The following is a 20,440-nucleotide window of genomic DNA, read 5'->3' on the forward strand; positions in this document are numbered from 1 at the left end:
CCCAACAGAACAGCCTCCTCTATGCCAAACCTATATCCCTTTTCTTCTGTAAGTGGCACAGAGGATGTGGGTCCATCCTTTCCAGGCAGACTGGCCAGGGCTGGGGATCCGAGTCCAAGGTACGAGGAATCAGAGATGAAACACACTCAGCTCAACAGCTGTGCAATGTTTATTCTTGAAAAAATAATTCAATTCGGAAAGCGGCGAGCCCTGGGGATGCCCTTACCCCCAGCACTACCACAGCTGCCAAATGGGAGCCTCACTCAGGGAACAGGGATGGACGGAGAAGAGCACCCAGCAGCTCGAGGTGGCAAGCAGAGAGGGAGGGGATGAGGAGCTCCAAGCCCACGGGGAGAGCCCTGCTGTCTTCCCTGATGGCTGCAGGATGGGGAGCAGCACACAGGAAAGTAGAGGATCCTGCCCATGGGACTGCCATCCCCTCAGCCCAGGGGTGAGAAGCAGGCCCAGCCTGAGCTCCACCAAACAAGAGAAGGGGCACTGGGTTAAGGAAGGGATACAGGGGCTCGGAAACTGAGATGCTGAGGGCATCACAGCAGAGAGTCACAGGTTCCTCCAAAGCAGTGCCTGGGGAGCAACTGGCTTTCCCACTGAGGAGGCAAAGTCCCTTTCCCATAGCACGTAAATGACCTATTTTTTAATACTTACAAAATAAAATAAAAGCCTGGCGATCCACCGCCTGTGGGCTGCCGCACCAGAGCCCCTGAGAGGTGCAGCACTATGGGGTGGCAGAGCAGGGAAGGGTTGAACCTGAGCCCCGGGGCTGGTACCATGAAGCCTGAAGGGTGCCACCACCAGCCTGCACCCTCAGGACAGATGTGCCACCTGGCATCCCTCTCCTGCTCCTGCCCTGTCCCAGGCAGTGCGTGCCCAGCAGCACTGACCCTTCTGCTGAGCAGATCTGCTGGGTTCAACACGTATTTTCCCCATCCTGGGCAAGGAAGAAAAGGGAACAGAGGGTGGAGCCAGGGTGACAAGAGAGACACAAACCTTCCAGGCTGAGGGCTGCTGGCTCTCCACGCTGCCTTCTGGCTATCCTCCCTTTTCCACAAACAATAAATAAAGAAATGAGTGTAGTGTAAAACCCCAGCAGGTGCTGGAGTGTGTGCTCCCAGGAGACCCTGATGCTCAGTTCACAGTGAGAAAATGAAGGGGATGAGCTCCTGGCCCAGAGTGCTGCACCCTCAGGGACAGCCCTCACATACATTAATCCCTGCGACCACAGGGAAAGGGCTGAGCAGCAAATCCTGCTCACAGGGACAAGAGAGAGCAGCCCTGCTTGAGGATGCAAGACCTGGGCAGGGAACTGATCTCTTGCTGCACAGATGAGACAGGGAGGTGCACTGAGCAAGGGACTAGGACTGGTCCTAGTTGGGAGGAGGGTATTAGTACCAAGTAGATGGGGTGAGAGGGGGCCTGGGGTGCTTCCTAAGGCACAGGAAGGAAGATAAGGACCCCCTCCCACTCCACAGAGGGCGTACCACCTTAGGAGAGCCAGGCTGCCCATCCTGGCTCAGCTCACAGCTTCCCTGCTAGCTTCGTACCACAGTAAAGGTGGAGACTGAAGAGAACAAATCTCCCCACTCCATTGTTAGAAAGAGCTAGGGTTACCCAGATGGGGAGGAGGGAGAGGCAGGGCTACAGTACCACAGGCAAGGAATGTGCCAGGATGCAGCATCTCTCTCTCCAGTACTGGCTGCTGGAGAGCCCAGGTCCAACTAGACTCTGCAGCTGTGGGATCTCCACTCACTGCTCCCATCTCGCTCTGCAAGGCACTTTCACCCCCTGCTCCTATGACTCAGGGAAAGCAGAGCTGCTCCCCATGGAGAAAGTGGGTGAGGACAGTCTGAGCAGCACCACATAGCCTGGTCCTCTTCCATCAGGTCATCTCCAGCTCCCAGAACTGCAGGGAAAGGGGCACCTGACCGCGCTCCAGTTGGGGACAGAGTATCGTCGATGTGTCCATAGCAAATCCAGCTCCTCCTCAGTATTCCCTTTTGCCTATGAGCTGGGCTGCATCAGCTGTGGTGATCCACAGTGAGATGTCCAACCCAGCGCTGTCTTCAAGGTGCATCCATTGTACAGGAGAAAAAAAAAAAAGAAAAAAGAAGGCTGGTAGATCCCCTCTTCACCACTGTGCTCACCACCGGGCAAGAATCCAGCTGGGCAAGTGTTAATTAACACCCAGCTAGGGGGCTGCAGCACTTGTACATGAGCATGCTGCCTTCTCAGGACTTGGGGGCAAAAAAGGGGAGCAGAGGTGTTTCCAAAAGCCTCCTCCAGCCCCCAGCCAAGCATCTCCTTCCTCCAATCTTGCCCAGCCATGGAGCAATGGGAGCAGCATTAGTAAAGAGCCTGTGTTAAAAAAAACAAAAACAAAAAGGTCCTCGGATGGGAAAGTGGCGTATCTACAGGGAAGGACCCTGCCTCTGTGCGAGGGAGAGGGAGACCACAACAAGGGGCTGAAGGCAGCCCAAGATCTCATTCTGCAGCCTGAAATAAATGTCCATGTTAAGTCACCAGCCTCCAAGATCTGCTGCCAACTCGGTTTCTGCACCATGGGTGTCTCTGTCTTCTCCGGCCCCATTTACTTCCCAGCTGCCAGTCTCATGTCTGCTCTGCTGCAGCAACTGCTGGCACTGCCACTGCCCCCTCCTCCTTGGCAGGGGGCTCCATGTAGATTGGCATCACTGATGGGGGCTTCTTGAACCTGCAGATAAGAAGGCTGGATGGGAGATGGCACAGATAAGTGCCAGAAAGTCCCAAGTGTGAGCTGGGACAGAAGCGGAAGACACAGTGACCTATGCAGGGGGCAGTGCCATGAGGATGTAGGGCATTACCCAAATTGCTATGCCCTGATACTCACGAGTAAGGGGAGGCAGGGACCCCCACCACGAGGAAGTGGTTTTTCTTGCGGAAAAGTCGCCACAGCCCCTTATGGTTCCCACGGACATCCAGATCCCAGATGTGGAGGCACTAGGATGGTATAGAGAGGGAAGAAGAATCAGTGCCTAGGGATAAACAACAGTCAAGTGTCCTCCAGCAAGAACCATCACCCTTGCCCTCACCAAGACACAGCAGAAGAACATCAGCTTGACAAGGGCAGCTGAGGGAAACACAGCTCCCACCCACCATCACTGGCAAGAGTAGAAGGGGAGCTTGCTCCACTCCCATCCTTGCTTCAGGGCAGTGTGTTTGACCAGCACCTCCAGGCAAGTGATTCTTATCAGCTCAGGCCATAAAGCTTTATCACCACAAAGACAAGAATCGGTCTAAAAATGACCGTCCTCTGTAAACACAGAGCTTAACCATCACCCAAAATAAGCATGAACCTGTTTGCTGAGCTGTGTCCATGCCATCGACACAACCAAGAAAAGCAGAGATCAGTGAAGGGGTGAGGATGAGCTACACTAGGGCCTTACCTTGGCGAGCTGAGTCCAGGTGGTAAAATCTGCTTCCTGCTCCATCTTGATGAACATGACATAGACCTTGCCCTCAGTGTCAGGCACAAAGGAGTCCTCACAGGGGTTCTTGCTGTGGTCCAAGACTTCAGCCTCACTGTGGAAACAGAAAGAGGAGAGGCAAGCAGTGGATAGGGCCAGCTCCATTCCTTCTGCTGTCCTACTCGGTCCATCCAGAAAACTCTGTGGACTCCCATCCTTCTTGCTGGCACTTACCCCAGGAGCCGATGAATTTCAGCCTCGTAGGCATCCTTCCTCAAACTGTCAGAGGAAAAGAGCACAGAGATCACAGCAGAGCCACTACAATAAATTTCAGTCATCTTGGAATGATCCTTGCTTAAGGTTACCCCACTGTAACACTAAGAGACAAGATGGAGACTGTAGATGGAGAGCAGAGACTGCCATACATCTTAGCAGGATGTGGCAGCAAAAATGTGACCAGATCTGTTCTGAACTGCCTCTTACAAAGATTCCATGTCTTCAGAAGAAAATAACAGCAAATCACAGGGTTAGTTGTGTGCAACTTGAGAGCTCTAAGTTTCAAGCCAAGCTTGGAGGATCAGGCACCTTAACAGTGAAAGGGAGTAATTAGGGACAGGTGTCTGTCCTTCACTGTTACTGGGGTCTTACAAACAAGAACAAGGGATGCTTTGCACTCAGGCTGCTTTTGGGCTTCCTGGGAGATGGGTTAGAAGCACAGAACCTCCCATAAAGCACTGCAAAGATTCCCACAGTGGAGCACATGTGTGGTGTTTGGAGATGACTGATGGTTGTTGTTCAGGAAGGGACAAGTTCCCAGCATAAGGAGAAATCATTGGGTCATGCAGCTGCTTTACCGAAATCTTCCAATTAGCACTTACCTCTCCACATTTTTAAGCTGAACATTTGGAACGGTGTTGAACTTGTGCTTTTTGAAATAAGCTTCCTGGTATGAAGAGAGGAAAGAGACAAAGCAAACAGGGTTCAGTCAGTAGCAAACAGTACTCAGAGGTCACCTCAAGTATCTTTGCCACCTGGAGAGGTGTGCAGGTCAGAGTTTGACACCATGACAGGGTCTGGAAGAGCCGTTGGCTCAGGGAAGTCACTCACATGAAAGTAGCCATTCATGTTGAGGCCCACAATGCCGAAGTGGTAGGAACGTGAGATGTCAGGGATGATGCACTCCCGGCCCTTCCTCTGTTCAGGCATCCGCATCCACATGTCCCAGTCCCAGAGCTGGGGAAGAGAAACTGCTGCTTGCACTCAAGTTTGAGGACATCATTCAGCAGTGTGGCTGTTCAGGGACTTTCAGGATGCCCGCTCAAGCTCTAGCTGACACAGTCCCAGCTTGCCTGAACTGCTGCAGCCAACTCCATGGCTGATTACACGGTCCTCAAGTTAATGCCTATCCTAAATCCATTCTGCTTGGGTCTTGCCCAAGTGAAGCTCAGGAAGAACCAGGGCTCCTCCAAGAGCTCTGCTCATGAGGATCAAGTGATGATCAGGGACTGCTGATGGGCAGAGATATGTTGCTGAAGACAGGGCCCCTCTAGGATACTCACCTTCTCTGGGGTTGGCCACTTTGGTTCCAGCTCGTCCTTGTACAGGCTCTTTCGAAGAACCCAGCCCAGGCCTGGCATGGTTTCCACACGGTACAAGAGTGAGGGATCCTCAGCTGTGTGCTCATAGCCCTGCGACATTAAGGGAAGCATTCAGCACCCCAAGTGCACCCCCATGGCCCTCCAAAGTAACTCGCCCTATCCTACGCTGGCTCCCAGCTCACAAAGCAGGGACAGCCACTCGGAAGCACAAAGCAGCAATAGGATGGTAGTTTGCAGGGGCATTTCCATGGCTGGCGAAACACACTCAGGCTGATAAAGCTGGGGGCAACCCTGCTTTACAGAAGGGCACTCAGACCTCACACTGACTTGGGAACAGCATAGGGCAGAGCTGTCTCTCCACTACCATTCTCTGACCCACCTGGTCATTCCATGCTGAGATGCAGTACAGGCTCTCATCCTCTTCCAGCAGGTGTATTGACTGGCTCAGAAAGCTGAGGAAAGAGTTGTCCATTCTCTGGTTAAATATCCTTCCCACAGACAAACCAAAGCAAGTCCTCCACCAAGGGAGGAGCCATCCACAACTACTAGGACTGTTTCACCCATCTCTTGGATTGAGGTGGCAGACGTTGGTAAAAGTATGTGTGCAAAACAGATCAGTAGCTCCAAAAGTGAAAGAAGGACAAAATCCACAAAATCTCAGATGCCCAACCCAAACAGAAGCTCAGTGATCCACAGCTTTACCTGAAGAAGTCAACAGAAATGTCAAGATCTTCCTCCAGAACCACAGCAAATTTGGCATCCTGTAGGGCAGAGAAAAAAGTCAGAGTAAGAGAGGCCCAGAAGAGTGCAGAGACACCAAAGAGCATCCACCACTAGCTATGCTGCTCCCTGCCCCACAAGACAAATTTCCAGCTCTTGTGAGACAGGCTGTCACAAACACCGCTCTCCCACAGACACCCTGTGCTGTCTCATTCCCAAGGGCCCAGGCAGAGGTCTCACTTACTGGGAACAGGTTGAAGGTTGCAGTCAGACTGGCTTTGTAGTGCTACAAGAATAGACACATAATTGCCTGTGTTAGCATCAGCTCCTACACCACAGGGAGGGGCAGCCTGGCACCACTGTGGGGCTAAGCCTGCCTCCCTCAAATATCCCAGGAAATAACTCCCCCATGGGCTGGTAAGGGTATCTCACCTGAGAAACTCTGGCATTCTTAATGCTGATGGGAGTGTGCTGGATTCCCGAGAGACCAAACAGCTCCACAACATCCATTGGCTCCTGTAATGGGAATGTACAGAGCTCAAATACGTGGTTTTGGACATGTTCTCCCTACCCTTTGCCACAGCATCAACTCTCTCGAACACTAACAACATGCCCACAGGATTTTCTTTGCATGGCTGTCATCCTGTGTACAGGTGAGGCTCCAACCAGTACTGTGCTGAGGGCCTCGTGGCAAGGAACTCACTGAACCACCTTGGTCCTTTCAGCTTCTAAATATCTCTGACCCTGGCCATAACCTTGCTAGCCTCGCTAATTTCAGTACCCACACTTGTATCCAAAGAATTTCTGAAAGGTCTCAAGTTTCTAGTCCCCAATGGACAGTGCAGAAAGAAAACGGGTGTATCCAGGAACATCTTCAGCTGCTTAGTATCAAGATCACAAATCACTAAATTTTCTTCCACAGTGGCCAAGAAGGATCTCTGTCCAAACAGCCCCTCATCCTTCCTGGGGTAAGAAATAATCATAGAAAGGACCTTATAGATCATCTAGTTCCAATTCCCCCTTCCATAGAAATCCATGTTTGGGCTAAAAATTTTCTGCTTCAAGATGGTCCCACCCAAGGCATTCTCCATCTTCACACTGCCCATCCTACCCACTAGTAGCAGCTGAGGGAAGGAGCTCCCATTATTCCAGCAGTTCCCTCTTTCCTTTATATCCATCATGGCAGCAAGAACATCCAAAGCTGCCCCCTCACAGACGAGGGATACTGCTCTAGTTGCTATGGCAATGGATGCTACTATCTTTAACAACTCTGATGCACTGCAGCAACAGCCTGCATAAACACACCAGCTGCCCCAGTCTGATAGTGGTGGGAAAGGCCTGCAAGGGAAGAAGCCTGTTTCGTTCCTCAACTTCATCACAGAGTAACTGGACAGTATCTTATGAGCTGCTGCACAGATGAGCTAGAAAGCTCCTTAGACTCACTGGAATCCCAAAGGCCTGTTCTGGAGCACACTGTGCTGTCAATGCTGTGGGAACAAGAACTTGGTTACAGTGACCCACAGGAGCGCTCTCACCTCATAGTACCCATCGATGAAGACAGTGATCATCTGAGGATTGACACCCTGAGCCGACAGCAAGGAACGCAGCATCCTGGTGAGAGACAAGGGGTCTGAGCATAGCACAGTCCCACTGAGTCCAGGCCACCCTACACAGGGGGATGGATCCCTTGGGTTGGGGTAAAAGCACAACATGGGGGAACAGAATCTGGTGCCCTGGGCTTTTCCCTTCAACAGAAGGCTTAGCCATGTATGGTTTTGTGGCCCAGAGCAGAGAAACCGTGACCCCTGAAGTGGTTACCTGTACAGGTAGTTGGGGCGGTTCCCTGCAATAACAGCTACAGGCACATCGAAGACTTTATTGTCTTTGAGCTGGAAGAGAAAATATGTGAGTGAGGCTTGGCGAGACTATGCCACACCAACCATACAGGACACGGTCCACTCAGCACTTTTGGAGACCCCGCTAGCTTCCTCCCACTGCTTTCCAGGTACTTTGCCCTGGTACTCACAGGATCAGGGTTGAACTCAATGGGCGTGGGGTCTTTGCAGCTGCAGACACTGCCATAACCTTCCACTTTGCTGCAAAATCTTCTACGGCGGCGGTTCAGCTCTGTATCTGGCCAATGACACTCAGCATCTGAAGGCACCAAGGAGGAAAACTTACAGACTGCTCATTCCATGGCCTCACCTTGTGTACTCCCAGCTGCTATGCAAACGGCCCACTCTGAGCTCAGCCATGAGTAAACCAGTTCTTATTGCCACAAACAAGCATCACTGCAGGATATGGGACACAACAAGAGCCATTTAGAAACCATTGCTCCTGCATAGCCTCTCTAAGCAGCAATGGGCCTTGCTCAAGATCAACAGTCACAAACAATTGGACCAGGCCTAAGGTCTGTAGAGGTCTGGACATTTGTCACCATGTCCTCAGCCCTTCATCCTCATCTCTCTCTATAATCATGCCTGCAATTGCCATGGAAGAAGAAAGCAAGCTGGTGTCATTGTAAGTCAGCATCTCATCACAAACAGCCTTAAATTGATCCTGGGATGCTGCTAACAGACCAGTGGCTCTGACTTAAAAGCATCAAGAGCTGCATGCAGACATCCCCCAGAGACATTCAGCAGCAACAGAGAGCAAATCTAACTTCCTTACCTTCCACAGAGGTCAGATGAACTTCTGTCTTCAGCAGTACAGGGTCACCCCACGTTGAGAGGGCAGGTGACTTGGCGTGCTTCTCCCCATATACTTCCCCTGGAACAGGGACACATGGTCAGAACTGCCTGGAAGAGCTCATCTGAACTGTGCTAAGACATGACCAGAGGCTGCAGATCAGGGTAGTGGCTTAGTGCCTTCTCCCCACTGGCCTCTGGGAAGCTGCTGAAGGGGCATGCCCTGCCTTCATCCCCCTCTCTCATCCCCAAGAACAGAGCAGCTTACTTTTTGTGACTTGGTTCTCATACAGTGTGTTGAGGATGGACTGAGACTTTCTACTTTCACTCTCTCCCCAAAAGGGGCTATGAACCATCTCCCAAGCAGTGTGAGACCCATACTTACCTCCCTTCTTCCCCACAAACGTCCACATGTCTCTCCAGCTTAAGAATGGTGCAACTTGGCTCCCCAGGCTTTTCAGGACATTCTTGGCTGTGTCCTTGAGGTGAAAGGAGCCTTCGTCCTGGAATAAAACAACCCCTCAGATGAGGTCTGCATAAAAAGAGATCCTACCATCAATACCAAAGAGGTACAGGGCCCATATGAAGTCAGCTCAGCCAGAGACCTTCAACAGCATGTTCCCAAGATCTCTATGCCACTAAACCTGACGTCTTTTTTCCCCCACCGTGACCCTATGGGCAGGTCAAAGGAGTCAGAGTTCTATTTCCTTGAAACCAAATTGTTCTCAAACAGGGACAGAATATCTACCAATACTTTACACATGTGAACCTGCAGCTTTAAAGCACACTGTTGCTCACATAGTAGTCCTGAGCCAACAGACTACAGCTCCTGCCAAAACAGCCTGGAACTGGCATAGTTTAGGACTGGCACAGAGCATCTCCTGGCCAGGTCTCAATACACCCTTACATTTCTTTGTGTTCATTCTACACCTCATTAATGGCTGCAAGCTCTGATACTTCTCTGTTCTTTTTGCCCTGCAATCTCGCTGGGCACACAGCAATAACAAGGAAGAATGAGAAGACATGGCAGGTGATCCAACCAGGGAGACACAGCACATCTGGAAATGTGACAGTTAGCCTTAGAAATGCTCAATAACATTCAAGAGTTGAGCTTGAAGGTGTCCTGATTTGAAGCAACTTTTCTTCTAATACTAAGGTTATATCTACCTTTATGGTGAAGATCAGGATCCGGCCCCGGGCAACCATATTAAGGAAAAGTACCATAGCTTCATCTTCATGAGGAGAATAGGTGTCAAAGACCCTCTTGGCCATCACATGACCCTGTTGGTATTCAAACATCAGATGTATCTGAAATTCCATATGACCAGGACAAGTAGAATTACAGAAATCTGCCTTGGAAGCCTCAGCCCCAAAACAACATGAATTCTTTTTTTAGTATTCCAGGGAGCAAGTACCCAGCCAAACTCAGCTTTCACACAGCATACAAAATGCTGAGGTCCACAGGACAGCTCTACCCTACACCTCACAATTCTTCTCCTGCATGTTCCCCAGAGTCAGCTCTGCTACAGTTTACAAGTCTTCCGGACCAAGTCCAAACTACTTGAGAAGCCCATAAAAGCCTTTCTCTGAGCCAGGCCAGTGCAAGAGAAACACTGCAAAGACCTTTTAGGTGACCATGTCATACTCTTGCAACTGAAAGCAAACACATTCAGGGACTTTGTTTTGCACATCAAACAGATAAACAGGAAGGACAAAAACAGTTCAGGAAGGAAGACACATGTAGATGGGCAGGGATGCTTTACCGTAGCCTGATTTAAGACGATGACATGGATCCCTCTTCCCTGCTCCCGAGCCTCATCTTCCAGGACCTGCAAGTGGAGAATTGACAAGAACATAAGCCAGCATCCCTTATTCCCTGCACACCCAGCAGGGCCCCCAAACATTAGCATCCCTCCTGTTGAGATTTTGGCTTTGTTCACAGTATTCACGAATGCCAGGGTAGAAGACAATGCAGGACAACATCTCCACAGTCCTCCAGATTCACAGTTTCTTTACCAACTACAGAATTGCTTCTCACTGCTCACAGTTCAAGGTTTTACCCACTCAACCCCAATCTACCATTTGCCCACGGGGAAAGCCAGAACCCATCACTTACTGTTGTCCCATCCACAGCAACGTAGACCTTTGATCGACTGGAATATACCTCAACATCCAAGACCTTCTTGTTGCTCACAGGGTGCCTAGGGGCCTCCACATTCAGCATCTCGTCATCTACAGGGAAGGAACACCCAGTCTGAACCAGCCCAGACACCTCTGGTTTATCTGTTGGTCCCTAGCCCAACCAAACCTCTAGGACGTGATGCCCATCAGACATTCCAGTCCATGAGACCATGGGTCAGAATCTAAGGGGAATGCATGTAAAGGAAATCCAAACCAGCAGCAGGTCTGGTCCCAGCTATCCCCATGCAGACCTCTGCAGCCACATATGTTAAAGCCTCGAGTAGACAGAACAAGAAGCATCATTTTCTAACAACATCTGTTAAACACATAGGCACAAACCTGTCTTTCACACTGTAGCTCACCACAAGCTTCACTTGACCTAAAGAAATTACTCCTTTCTCTCTGATTTCTATCCCTTCAATGAAAAACAAGATCCTGCCCCTCACCATAGTCCTGTGCAGACTCCTCTTCCTCCTCATAAGCAGCTCTCCTGGTGTCCAAGATCAGCTTGATGTTCACAATCACAGTTACAAGCAAGAAGAGAACAGCACCTGTCTGCAATGCAGGATGCTCCGTGTTAGCAATCTGTAAGTAACAACCCCAAGATCAGGCCTCCTCCCTGGCACAGTCTGCAGGGCACCCCCCAAGGGGATTTTGCTACGAATCTTCAGTACCTGACATTTCCCTCTTTCTTCTAGGAGAAGAGAATAAGAAGGAAATACAGATAATACATCTTGCCCTCTCTTCCCCATTTTCAGTATTTCCCCTTGTATTCATAGCCAGAGTAAAGCAGAAACTATTCCATGCCTCTTGAGACAGGAAGACTTGGACTAAAAACATCCAGTGGTGGGAAGCAGGTGAAAGCTGCAAGAGTAGTGCTGGACACAGCCAACAGGATGGTCTTAGAGTTGCAGTGCTGGCCTGGGATGTGGCATCTTGACTGGTTTTGGAAATTTCCCTGTGCTCCCAAATGCCCAACAACTTTATTCTTAAGGATCCTTGTTAAGAACACCTTCTCCTCAAGCTGACTCTCTGAGGTCTGGTATAGAGGTGAGATCACACACACTGACCCGCTGCCTTGTCATGTACTGCCTCAAAGCTGCACGCTGCTGCTATTTCTGCCATGCAGCCAAATGGGTTCAAAAGTAATTGAGGAAGACGAAAAAACAGCAATAAAGCAACAGATGGACATGTAGATAATGTGACAGTATAAACATCACTATGGCATTTTAGCTCAGTAGCTTGCTGTTGACTCAGGATTATGATCACCTTTCAAGATCTGAGCACAAAAAGCTTTTAATTGGCCAAGAACAGAGCTTGGGCTTGTTGCTAGGAGCAGGCTGTGTGTGGTAGCCAGCAGAGAGGTCTTTGTTAATAGCCATGTTAATACCAGGGGAGCAGTCCACGCTCCCAGAGCTGGCAAGCTAAAGGAGGCAGCATCAAGCAGGACCAGCAGCCAGGTCTAGCATGGTTGGTTCAGCCAGAGATGCTGATAGAGGCCCTGCTGCTTTAGACTTATAGCTGCAGCTCTGGTTTATACATTTTAAGCTCAATTTTCATCCGTGTCTTAACTCCTATCAGTACCAGGGCAAACAGGCTCTAGTTTGCTACTCCCATCACAATAAGCAGTGCTTCCCTCAACAATTGGGTCCATTCCCATGCACTCCAGGGGATGCAGGACCGAGCAGTCTGCTTCCCCAGGGAGCCCCCGTGAGTCTACCCTGCACCATCTGCCTTTTCACCACGTTCTGCTCATCTCAGGAACAGCTCCTTTTCTGCAGCTTGCTGCCTTGTGGCCAAACCCACCCTTGTCCTTACACCCTCTGGGATGCCAGCTTGGCTGAGGATTAGCTGTCTTACAGCACAGTCAAGCAGGTCTGGAGCTCCCCCAGACACCAGCTGCCTCTGGGGCACAAGATCCCACTCCTCAGCCTATTTTCTCTGAGCACCTACTGTGCCTTACACCAGGCTTGGTTTGCAAATCATATTTGCCATGGATGGTCCCTAACTGCAGGCAGAGTCCTGATGCACATAGCACGGCCATACTTTCATCTGAAAGCCTCCCAGGAAAGCCTGCATAAGTGTATCTCCAGTCATAACCAGTCCATTTGCAAATAGAAGGAGCTGGTAGATATGGCAGAATACTCCACACACAAGCACAAAGCTAGTGAGATGGCTCTTCTAGGGACATGTTATACATCCCCGACATATTAGGTCACATAGGACTCCAAGCAGACCCACCTCCACCCCCACATCTGCTCCATAAGCTCGTAAACCCCAGATTATCCTCTCTAATCCACCCCAGGCTGGCGAATGAATCACCTGGCACAGCTTCCTCAGCGCCCGCTGGTTCATCAGCTTGTACTTCCAGGCCAGGTACCAGCTCCTCTTCTTGTGGGGCTTGATGATGGGGTTGTGCTTCCACTCGTCCATAGTCACAAGGGCTGCATGGGGTGAGGGTCAGGATGCGCTCAGCTCCTCTTGTGTGTCCATCGGGGCACCCTGTCCAGATGGGGTGGATACAAGGCGAGGTGTAGAGCACAGCCAGAGCGTGTCACCAGGGGTGGCTGTGAACGAGGACACAACACGAAAGCTGCATGAAACTGAAGAGTGAGCAAACCCTCCCCACCAGCCCCACAGGGACACGAGGCTGTGCTGGAAGACCCCATAAGGAGGACAAGGCCCAGAAAGGACCGTGCTGCTGCAAAGCCCACAGGTACATAGCGGGACACTGGGGCCGGGACGTGGCCCTGCGGTAAGGCCGGGCCTCCCCCACACAGCCAGAGGGAAGAGGAGGCCGAAGGAACGGGGGACACGGGGGGACACACGGGGAGGACGTCGGGGCGGACACAGAGCTCAGCGTGGCTCCGACCGCGCTACTCACAGTGAGGCCGGCGGGCGGTGAGCGGAGCGGGGCAGGGCCCAGCCCGGCCGGGCGCCGCCGCAGCCCCTCAGCAGCAGCGGGGCCGCGCCGCTTCCGGCGCCGCAGAGACGCGAGGGGGCGTGAATTCCTTTAACCCCGCCCACCTGACGGCGCTCTGCGCTGCCTGGAGGACTCCGCTGGTACGTGGGCAGGGGGCGGGGCCGGGAGGAGGTATCACAGTCTCATAGTCTCATAGTCTCATAGTATCACAGTCTGGTGCGGGTTGGAAGGGACCTTAGAGATCATCGAGTCCAACCCCCGGGATTCGAGCCTCTGTGTAGCAGAGCGGCACTTCTAGACTTGTGCCACAGGGGGGATTCGAACCCGGACTCCAGTGTTGCAAGGCGGCATTCCTACCACTGCGCCACCGGGGGAGGTGGCGTGGCCAGAGCGCAGGGGGCGTGGTTAAAGCGCAGGGGGCGTGTCCGTGGTGACAGCTCCGCCGCCTCCTCCCGCGCGGTGCCGCCGCCCCACCCGCATGGAGGGCGGTGGGGATGCGCTGCCCGCGGACCTGCGGGAGCTGCTGGGCAAGGTGGGCCGCCGCCCCCCCGCCGGGCTGTTAAGGGGGCTCCGCTCCGAGCCCGCCCCCTCCCCGCCGTCCCCGCTGCCGGCTCCGGTTCGCGGTGCCCGCCCGCCGCTCGCCGATCGCCTCCGTGCGCTCCGCTTGGAGCTGGTGAGTGCCGGGGGTGGGGGTACGGGGCCGTCCCGGGGCTCTCCGGATCTCCGCATCGCCGCTCGCCCCCGGGAGCCGCGGGTTGCTCCTCTCCTCTCTCCTCTCTCCTCTCTCCTCTCTCCTCTCTCCTCTCCCACGCGCGGGCACCGAACGCGGCGTTTCCATAGGGAAACCGCCTCACTGCGGCTGCGGGGTGGGGGCCCGTCCTTGGCCGTGTGCTGTCCCCGTGTCGCCTCCATCCCGCACTCTGACCGCGGAAGGAAGGTGCGGAGCTCGGGCTGCTGGGAGGAGGAGGAAGGGAGAGGAGGAGGAAGGCCGCCTGCCCCGCACCTTTGGGCCCTGACTTTGAACTGTGACCGATGTAACATTGGGGTTAAAATGCCATTAGGACCCGAAATGTGGCACGGCACCGCACCCGGCTCCGCGCAACCCCATTAATGCAACGGCGCTTCGCCCCGCGTGGGCGGCACGGGGAGGGGACAGCGCGTTCCCACTCGCTTTCCCTGAGCGAGGGAGGATATTGTGTCCCTGGGGGCAAATTCCTCTCTGCGGGAAGGAGGGAAGCATGAATGGGGCGGGGGAGTGGATTCTGCCCCCGTGCAGGGCAAAGAGCCTTTAGTGCCCTTGGGGGATGAAGGAGATGGGCAGAGTTGTTGTGAAGGTGAAAATCTCGACTCCAGCTTTGTCCCCTGACACTTTAGCTCATCTTTTCACCCCGTTATTCCAAAACTGGCAGTCTCCAAGGGAAAAAAGGTGCCAATGGGTGCTGAGCAGAGATAGGAGACTGCAGTGCTGGGAGGATGGGATGGAACAGGGAAACTGAGGCATAATGTGGTGCCCTGAGAACAGGGAGCCCTGGTGGGTCTCTCTGGGAAAGATACTTTGTGGGGAGGAGATGTGCAAATGACACTTTCCAGCAATGGGAACTAAAAGCAGGTAGTGTGTTCCCATCAGCACCCAGCCCCTAACATCTGAATCTGGAACCTTGCTCCTTCCCTACCCTCTGGCAGCACCACTCCATGTGCTGGGGAAAAATGGCACTGCTCAGGGCCTGGAGACAGTGTCAGGAGGTCCCAGACTCCCTCCGTGCCAGGGCCAGTGCTCCATTGGAACGTGTGGAGAAGCCTGCTGGAGCAGTTTGTGAAATAGCTTGCCTAGAAAGGAAGTTTCTGCAGCTCAGAGCTGGCTGCTGCCCCAATCTGGGCTGTCAGCAGCTCTCCCATCTTTTTTTTTTTTTTTTTCAGTCCAGCCTGGTGGCTTTGAGGAGGGTCAGGGAGGTTTGTTTTCAGATCCCTGCAAGTATCTGCCCATTTTCTCTGTACCCTCTGACTCAAGAGGCGTCCCGTGCCAAGACCTTGACAGAACTTTCCCATGCTCCATCCTCCTCCCAGTGGCCTTGTCCTGGTGCCTGCTGTGAGATGCAGACGGGGTTCCTCGGAGACCTGTTGAGGGGATGCTGCCATTTCCCATTGGGCTTGGCTGGAGTGATGCTCAGAGCTGCGTTCTGTGAGCTCCCAAAGCACGAGTGCTGCATGCAGCTTGGGTTGTGTTTGGAGATATGGTGCCCACAGCAGCCGATGGGCTGCCCCCTCATCTCCCCTCACCTGTACCTGTCCCACTGTGTGTTTTTTTTCTCCCTTCTCCCACTGCCCTTTTGTTCCCTTTACTGGTGAAATATTTTCCTCCTGTGCAGGGGAAATCCAGTGGCTTTCAGCGGCGAGCATCATACAGACAGGAATGTCTTGGCACGCTGAGCTTTCCATTAGGAAAACAGATGTTTGTGCAGCAGCTGCGGTTCTGCAGAGAGCTTCTCCCGGCCTTGCAGGGCAGGAACTGGCTGTGCAGGGAGGGAGTGGCGATGGGGACTCCAGCCCCTGTCCAGGATTGCTCCAGGATGGGCTCAAGCAGGACGGGCACTTTGTGCCACCTCTGTTTTTTTCTCACCTTCTAGCTGGGAGCTTTGGGTGTGACTGGGGTCTTGGGCTTCAAAGACTTCCATGATGTTTCTGTTCTATGGGGGAAAGGACCATTGTCCTATGGTCTCTGAATGCATGGAGGAGATCTGGAATCACTTGGGAAGTGCTCACAATACAGAGGTGGGACTGGACCTTACTCTGGGGGTTGTCCTACTGCATCCCTGCTCAGTGCCACCAGGGTCTGGGAGTATGTCTGGGCTCAGATCTGGACCCAGTGCCTGCATCTATTCCCTTGTCCCTGTTCCTGTGGGGGTGGCTGTAGTTGGGGATGGCTGTGTGAATGCTGTATGTCCCTGATGGTGTTGCCTGCAAGTCTCAGATAGGACTGAAGGGGAAGGGGAAGGAAGGGGACACGTTGTTCCCAGTGGGAACCTGGAGCTGGAGGTGGGCAGCACGTCCCCATGTCCCCGCCTTACCCTTTCTTTATCCAGCTGAGACTTGGGGTTCTCCTGGGATGGAAGGCACAGCACATCCATCTCGCTGAGCCACGCTTTCTGTCTCCCCACCAGGCATACCTGCGCGCAGTGGACGTGAAGATCCTGCAGCAGCTGGTGGCAGTCAACGAGGGCATCGAGGCGGTGAAATGGCTGCTGGAGGAGAAGAGCACATTGACCAGCCGCTGCAGCAGCCTGGCCAGCAGCCAGTACAGCCTGGCGGGCAGTCAGACAGCCTCACGGCGGGGCAGCTGGGACAGCCTGCAGGACCCCCCCGACAAGCTGGACAGCATCTCCATTGGCAGCTATCTGGACACGTTGGCTGATGACATGGATGAGTATTCCCAAAATGCTGCCGAGCTTCCCAGAGCTCTGGGAAGAGCTGAGCAGGACTGGGGCAGGCTGGACCCCGAGCGGGGTTTCACGAAGCAGGAGAAGGGCAGAGCGGAGCAAGAATGGCCCCACACAGACCTCAGCCTGGATCGGAGCTGCCCAGACCCGCAGCGCTTTGCTAAGGAGCCCCAGGTGGCCAATGGCTACTCGGGCAAAGAGCCCAAACTGGGGCCTGGGGAAAGGCTGGAGAAGGGGAATGTGGGTGGGAAGGCTCGGAAAGCTGAGGCCAACTTGGAGAACTGCAAACTCAACAGTGAACTGCACCTGGAGTACGATGCCCACTGGCTCTGGCTGCAGTCCCAGGACGATGTGACGTTCTTGTAGCCCGTGGCTCTGTGCTCCCTGCACCGCCAGCTCTGCTTCACTGGGCTCTGCTCAGGATTGTGGTGTGGCTGGGAATGGGAGCAACTCCTACACGTCCCATTTGGTGGTACCAGCATGTGCAGTGTGAGTTACAGGGCAGGGCCATGGGCTGGGCATTCCAACTCATCACTTCCATCGTATTTTTCCAGGCATTGCCCACCAAGGGTAGATGGGGTTGGGAGGAGCTGGGGCTTGGTTGGTAGTCAGTGTTGAAAGCCTTTCCTGGAGGTGAAGGTGGTTGAGATACCTCTGTGAAACCACTCAGTGGGACTCGGAGCTCCAGGTTCCCTGGGTATGTTTAAGGACTGTCCTACCATCTGACCAAGCCCTGTGTGGTGGAGTGGCCCAAGACTCATGGCTCCTCCACTGGTGTGGATCTGCAGCCTGGAGATGTCCTCTCTGCCCTCTTAGCCTTGGCTTCTCACTGTGCCTTTGACTGCTTGCCCCTTATGTACCCAGCACCCCCAGCTTGCAGAGCATGGCTTGCACTGAGCTGTACACCTGCTTGGGCAGCATCTGTGCCCTTCTTGGGATGTTGCAGGGAAAGATACTGGCATTCCATAGCTTCAAGGAAGGGTTCTTCCACACATGTGGAGAGCTGAATCCTGGCTCTGCCCTTGTTGGAGTGGTGGAAGTTGGTTCATCACCCCTGGAGCCAGTGGGAAACCAACACCTTCCTGGAGCGGCTGCAGGGTGAGATGGACATGGCCAGGAGAGCAGTTGGGTGCACCCTGGCTGCACATGCACTTCCCTGCATTGGCAGTCAAGAGCAGGACAGTGTCCAAATCATGGGAGGTGGCATCTGCTGAGGACTTGGGAGCATCCCAAATCTGCTGCATCCCATCTGCCTGCCAGCAGCTTATGGCTCTATGCATGGTCACCATGTCCCCAAGGCTTCGCTTCTAGCTCTGCATGAGAGTCCCCAGGGGGACAGGGTAAATCCTCCAGTGCTGCTAAAATTGCTGTTGGCAACCATAGCTGTGGCTTAATAAATGGTAACTTTTCTCCAAGGCCACGCTGTCAGTGCTTTGTTGGGCTTGCAGAGGTTTAGGGGCAGAAGAAAGCTGGAGCTGAGAACAATAGCCTATCCAATGTGAGCATGAGCCACTGATCCAGACTCATTAGCAAGGTATGTTGTGATGGGACAAGGGGAAGTGGTTCCAACTAAAAGAAGGAAGACTTAGACTGGATATATTAACAATAAGGACAAAGAAGCACTGGTACAGGTTGCTCAGAGAGGTGGTGGATGCCCTACCCCTGGAGACATTCAAGGTCAGTCTGGATCAGGCTCTGAGCAGCTGGTCAAGCTGTGAGTGTCCCTGTTCATTTCAGAGGAGTTGGACCAGATGACCATTAAGAGACCTATCCAACTCAGATGATTCTATGATCCTGTGATCCACTGACCTTGGCATCCTCTCAACCCTGAGCTCTTGAGGCAGATGCTGAAGCCAGTAGGATGGGGAAGGGTTTCCCCATGTACTGCTGGGTTTAGGTAAAAATAAAACAAGAAGAGGAAAACCCATAGAAGTGAAATGTCCAGCCCATTCTTCAGACCAGCTTTTCTATAGGTTGCCCAAAGAAGCTGTGGGTGCTCCATTCCTGGAGGAGTTCAAGGGCAGTCTAGATGGGGCCCTAGGCAGCCTGATCTGATGAAGGACAACCAGCCCTCAGCAAGGGGGTGGGACTGGATGGGTTTTAAGTCCCAACCAAACCATTCTATGGTTCTGTGCCTCCAGAATAGGAACATCTCCTCAAATCCAGCCCTTGGAGCTGGAACTGGGGATATGAGAGCTGTCGTGCCCCAGAGCTTCCCTGGGGAAATTGTCTGCTGGTGGATGGCTTGGGGTTAGCAATGGGTGCAGAGCTGCTGCCCTTGCTGTGTCACGGGGCTGCTGGGCACTGGGAATGGGCAGGAAAACAAGCAGATAAAGCAGCTGAGCAGTGCCAGAAAACGCCCACTGCTGTTACAACAACACTGCCTGCCAATTCTTCCTCTTAGATATACACAGAGATTAGGCCGTATTAACAAGGCAGTAAAACACTTTAATAACTGGCAAGGGGAGCTATTGGAAAGTCCCCTGGGCTCTCCCCTCCCTGCATGCCCTGAAAGGGCCTGTCCCTGGAGTGCTGCAGCCATATAACAGCTCCTATCAAACCACCTTTTCCCAGGGATGGGAAAGGCTTGGTGCCAGGTCCTGTGTTCACATTTACAATCCCCATGCTTGCTGCTACCATTTTTCTCCTTTAAGGGTTACACAACAGGTATGCCACCTTCTCTGTGACCCATTGACCAAGAAAGTGTCCCCCTGTGTTCCTGGGTACACTTCACTCTGTGCCATCCTAGGGGTGACACCACTGCTCACCCCAATGTTTTCTGCCCACCAGCCCTGCTCAGGTCTCTCTTGGGGTGGGGAGGAGGAAAAATCAGAATCGCTCTCCTGAAAAATTAATCTGCTTTTATCGTCTTAGCCCAGCCTGACCTCACAGAACCACTCTGTTGTTTTTTCCATGGGGTGTTTAGAGGGAAAATTACAGTAAACACTTTGCAAAGAGGCCGTGGGAGATAAGGGCTGAATTGTCAGCAGGGAAAAATTGGCACAGCCATCTCTGCACAGCCACTGGCAGGATTTCCCTTGTTGCCCTGCTCCTGGGAGCTGGAGAAAAGGGCATCGTCATGAGCAGCACAAGGTCTCAGAAACAGCCGGAGGTTAAAACACACTGGGTGCTGCTGACAGGCACCAGCCTGGGGACTTTTGGCTGGGGAGAAGAAATGAGCTGCTTGTGGGGGAGATGGTGTGGTTGTCAAAGGGGAATGGGAAGGACTGATCGGTGTCATACCCAGGGAAATTGGGGTGTCAAGTCACCCCTACCCCCCCCAGAACCTGTGGCCCTGTTCTGCATGGTCACCTCTCATGGTGATGTTTGGTTATGTCCCCTTCATGGGGCCACTGATACACTTCTCCCAGTCACCCTCCAGTGCCACCCAGAGCCTCTTGCTTCTCCATTTCATGTCCCCAGAATCTGAGTCCAG

General features: G+C 53.1%; 2 protein-coding genes across 3 annotated transcripts; one reads left to right on the forward strand and one right to left on the reverse strand.

The window, feature by feature from the left end:
* Nucleotides 1-146: 146 nt before the first annotated feature.
* POMGNT1 (protein O-linked mannose N-acetylglucosaminyltransferase 1 (beta 1,2-)) lies at nt 147-13,655 on the reverse strand. 2 transcript variants are annotated; one of them, XM_015870513.2, is made up of 22 exons: nt 13,532-13,655; nt 12,970-13,214; nt 11,094-11,202; nt 10,583-10,698; nt 10,230-10,295; nt 9,634-9,747; nt 8,852-8,969; nt 8,450-8,548; nt 7,806-7,933; nt 7,598-7,668; nt 7,315-7,390; nt 6,212-6,295; nt 6,024-6,065; nt 5,762-5,820; nt 5,439-5,511; nt 5,021-5,149; nt 4,569-4,694; nt 4,340-4,404; nt 3,696-3,740; nt 3,441-3,576; nt 2,885-2,994; nt 147-2,728 (listed from the first exon to the last, which is right to left on the reverse strand). In XM_015870513.2, the coding sequence occupies exons 2-22, from the start codon at nt 13,078-13,080 to the stop codon at nt 2,626-2,628; spliced, it is 1,980 nt and encodes a 659-aa protein (XP_015725999.1). In that variant the 5' UTR covers nt 13,081-13,214; nt 13,532-13,655; the 3' UTR covers nt 147-2,625. The 2 variants fall into 2 exon arrangements, with proteins under 2 accessions (XP_015725999.1, XP_015726000.1); XM_015870514.2 differs by having other exon boundaries at nt 12,970-13,149; nt 13,532-13,642.
* Nucleotides 13,656-13,993: 338 nt separating this feature from the next.
* Nucleotides 13,994-18,933, forward strand: LURAP1 (leucine rich adaptor protein 1). The gene is made up of 2 exons (XM_015870515.2): nt 13,994-14,243; nt 16,729-18,933. Exons 1-2 carry the CDS (start codon nt 14,049-14,051, stop codon nt 17,368-17,370), a joined length of 837 nt encoding a protein of 278 aa, XP_015726001.1. The 5' UTR covers nt 13,994-14,048; the 3' UTR covers nt 17,371-18,933.
* The last annotated feature ends 1,507 nt before the right edge of the window (nt 18,934-20,440 follow it).

Source organism: Coturnix japonica, chromosome 8 (assembly GCF_001577835.2).
Source record: "Coturnix japonica isolate 7356 chromosome 8, Coturnix japonica 2.1, whole genome shotgun sequence".
NCBI lineage: Eukaryota > Metazoa > Chordata > Aves > Galliformes > Phasianidae > Coturnix > Coturnix japonica.

Coding starts and splice junctions, on each gene's coding strand:
- LURAP1 (XM_015870515.2), top strand. CDS start 14,049: ATGGAGGGCGGTGGGGATGCGCTGCCCGCGGACCTGCGGGAGCTGCTG. Junction 14,244..16,728: donor GTGCGCTCCGCTTGGAGCTG/GTGAGTGCCGGG, acceptor TCTCCCCACCAG/GCATACCTGCGCGCAGTGGA.
- POMGNT1 (XM_015870513.2), bottom strand. CDS start 13,080: ATGGACGAGTGGAAGCACAACCCCATCATCAAGCCCCACAAGAAGAGG. Junction 8,970..9,633: donor TCCTGATCTTCACCATAAAG/GTAGATATAACC, acceptor GTTTTATTCCAG/GACGAAGGCTCCTTTCACCT. Junction 2,729..2,884: donor GTCCCTGCCTCCCCTTACTC/GTGAGTATCAGG, acceptor TCTTATCTGCAG/GTTCAAGAAGCCCCCATCAG.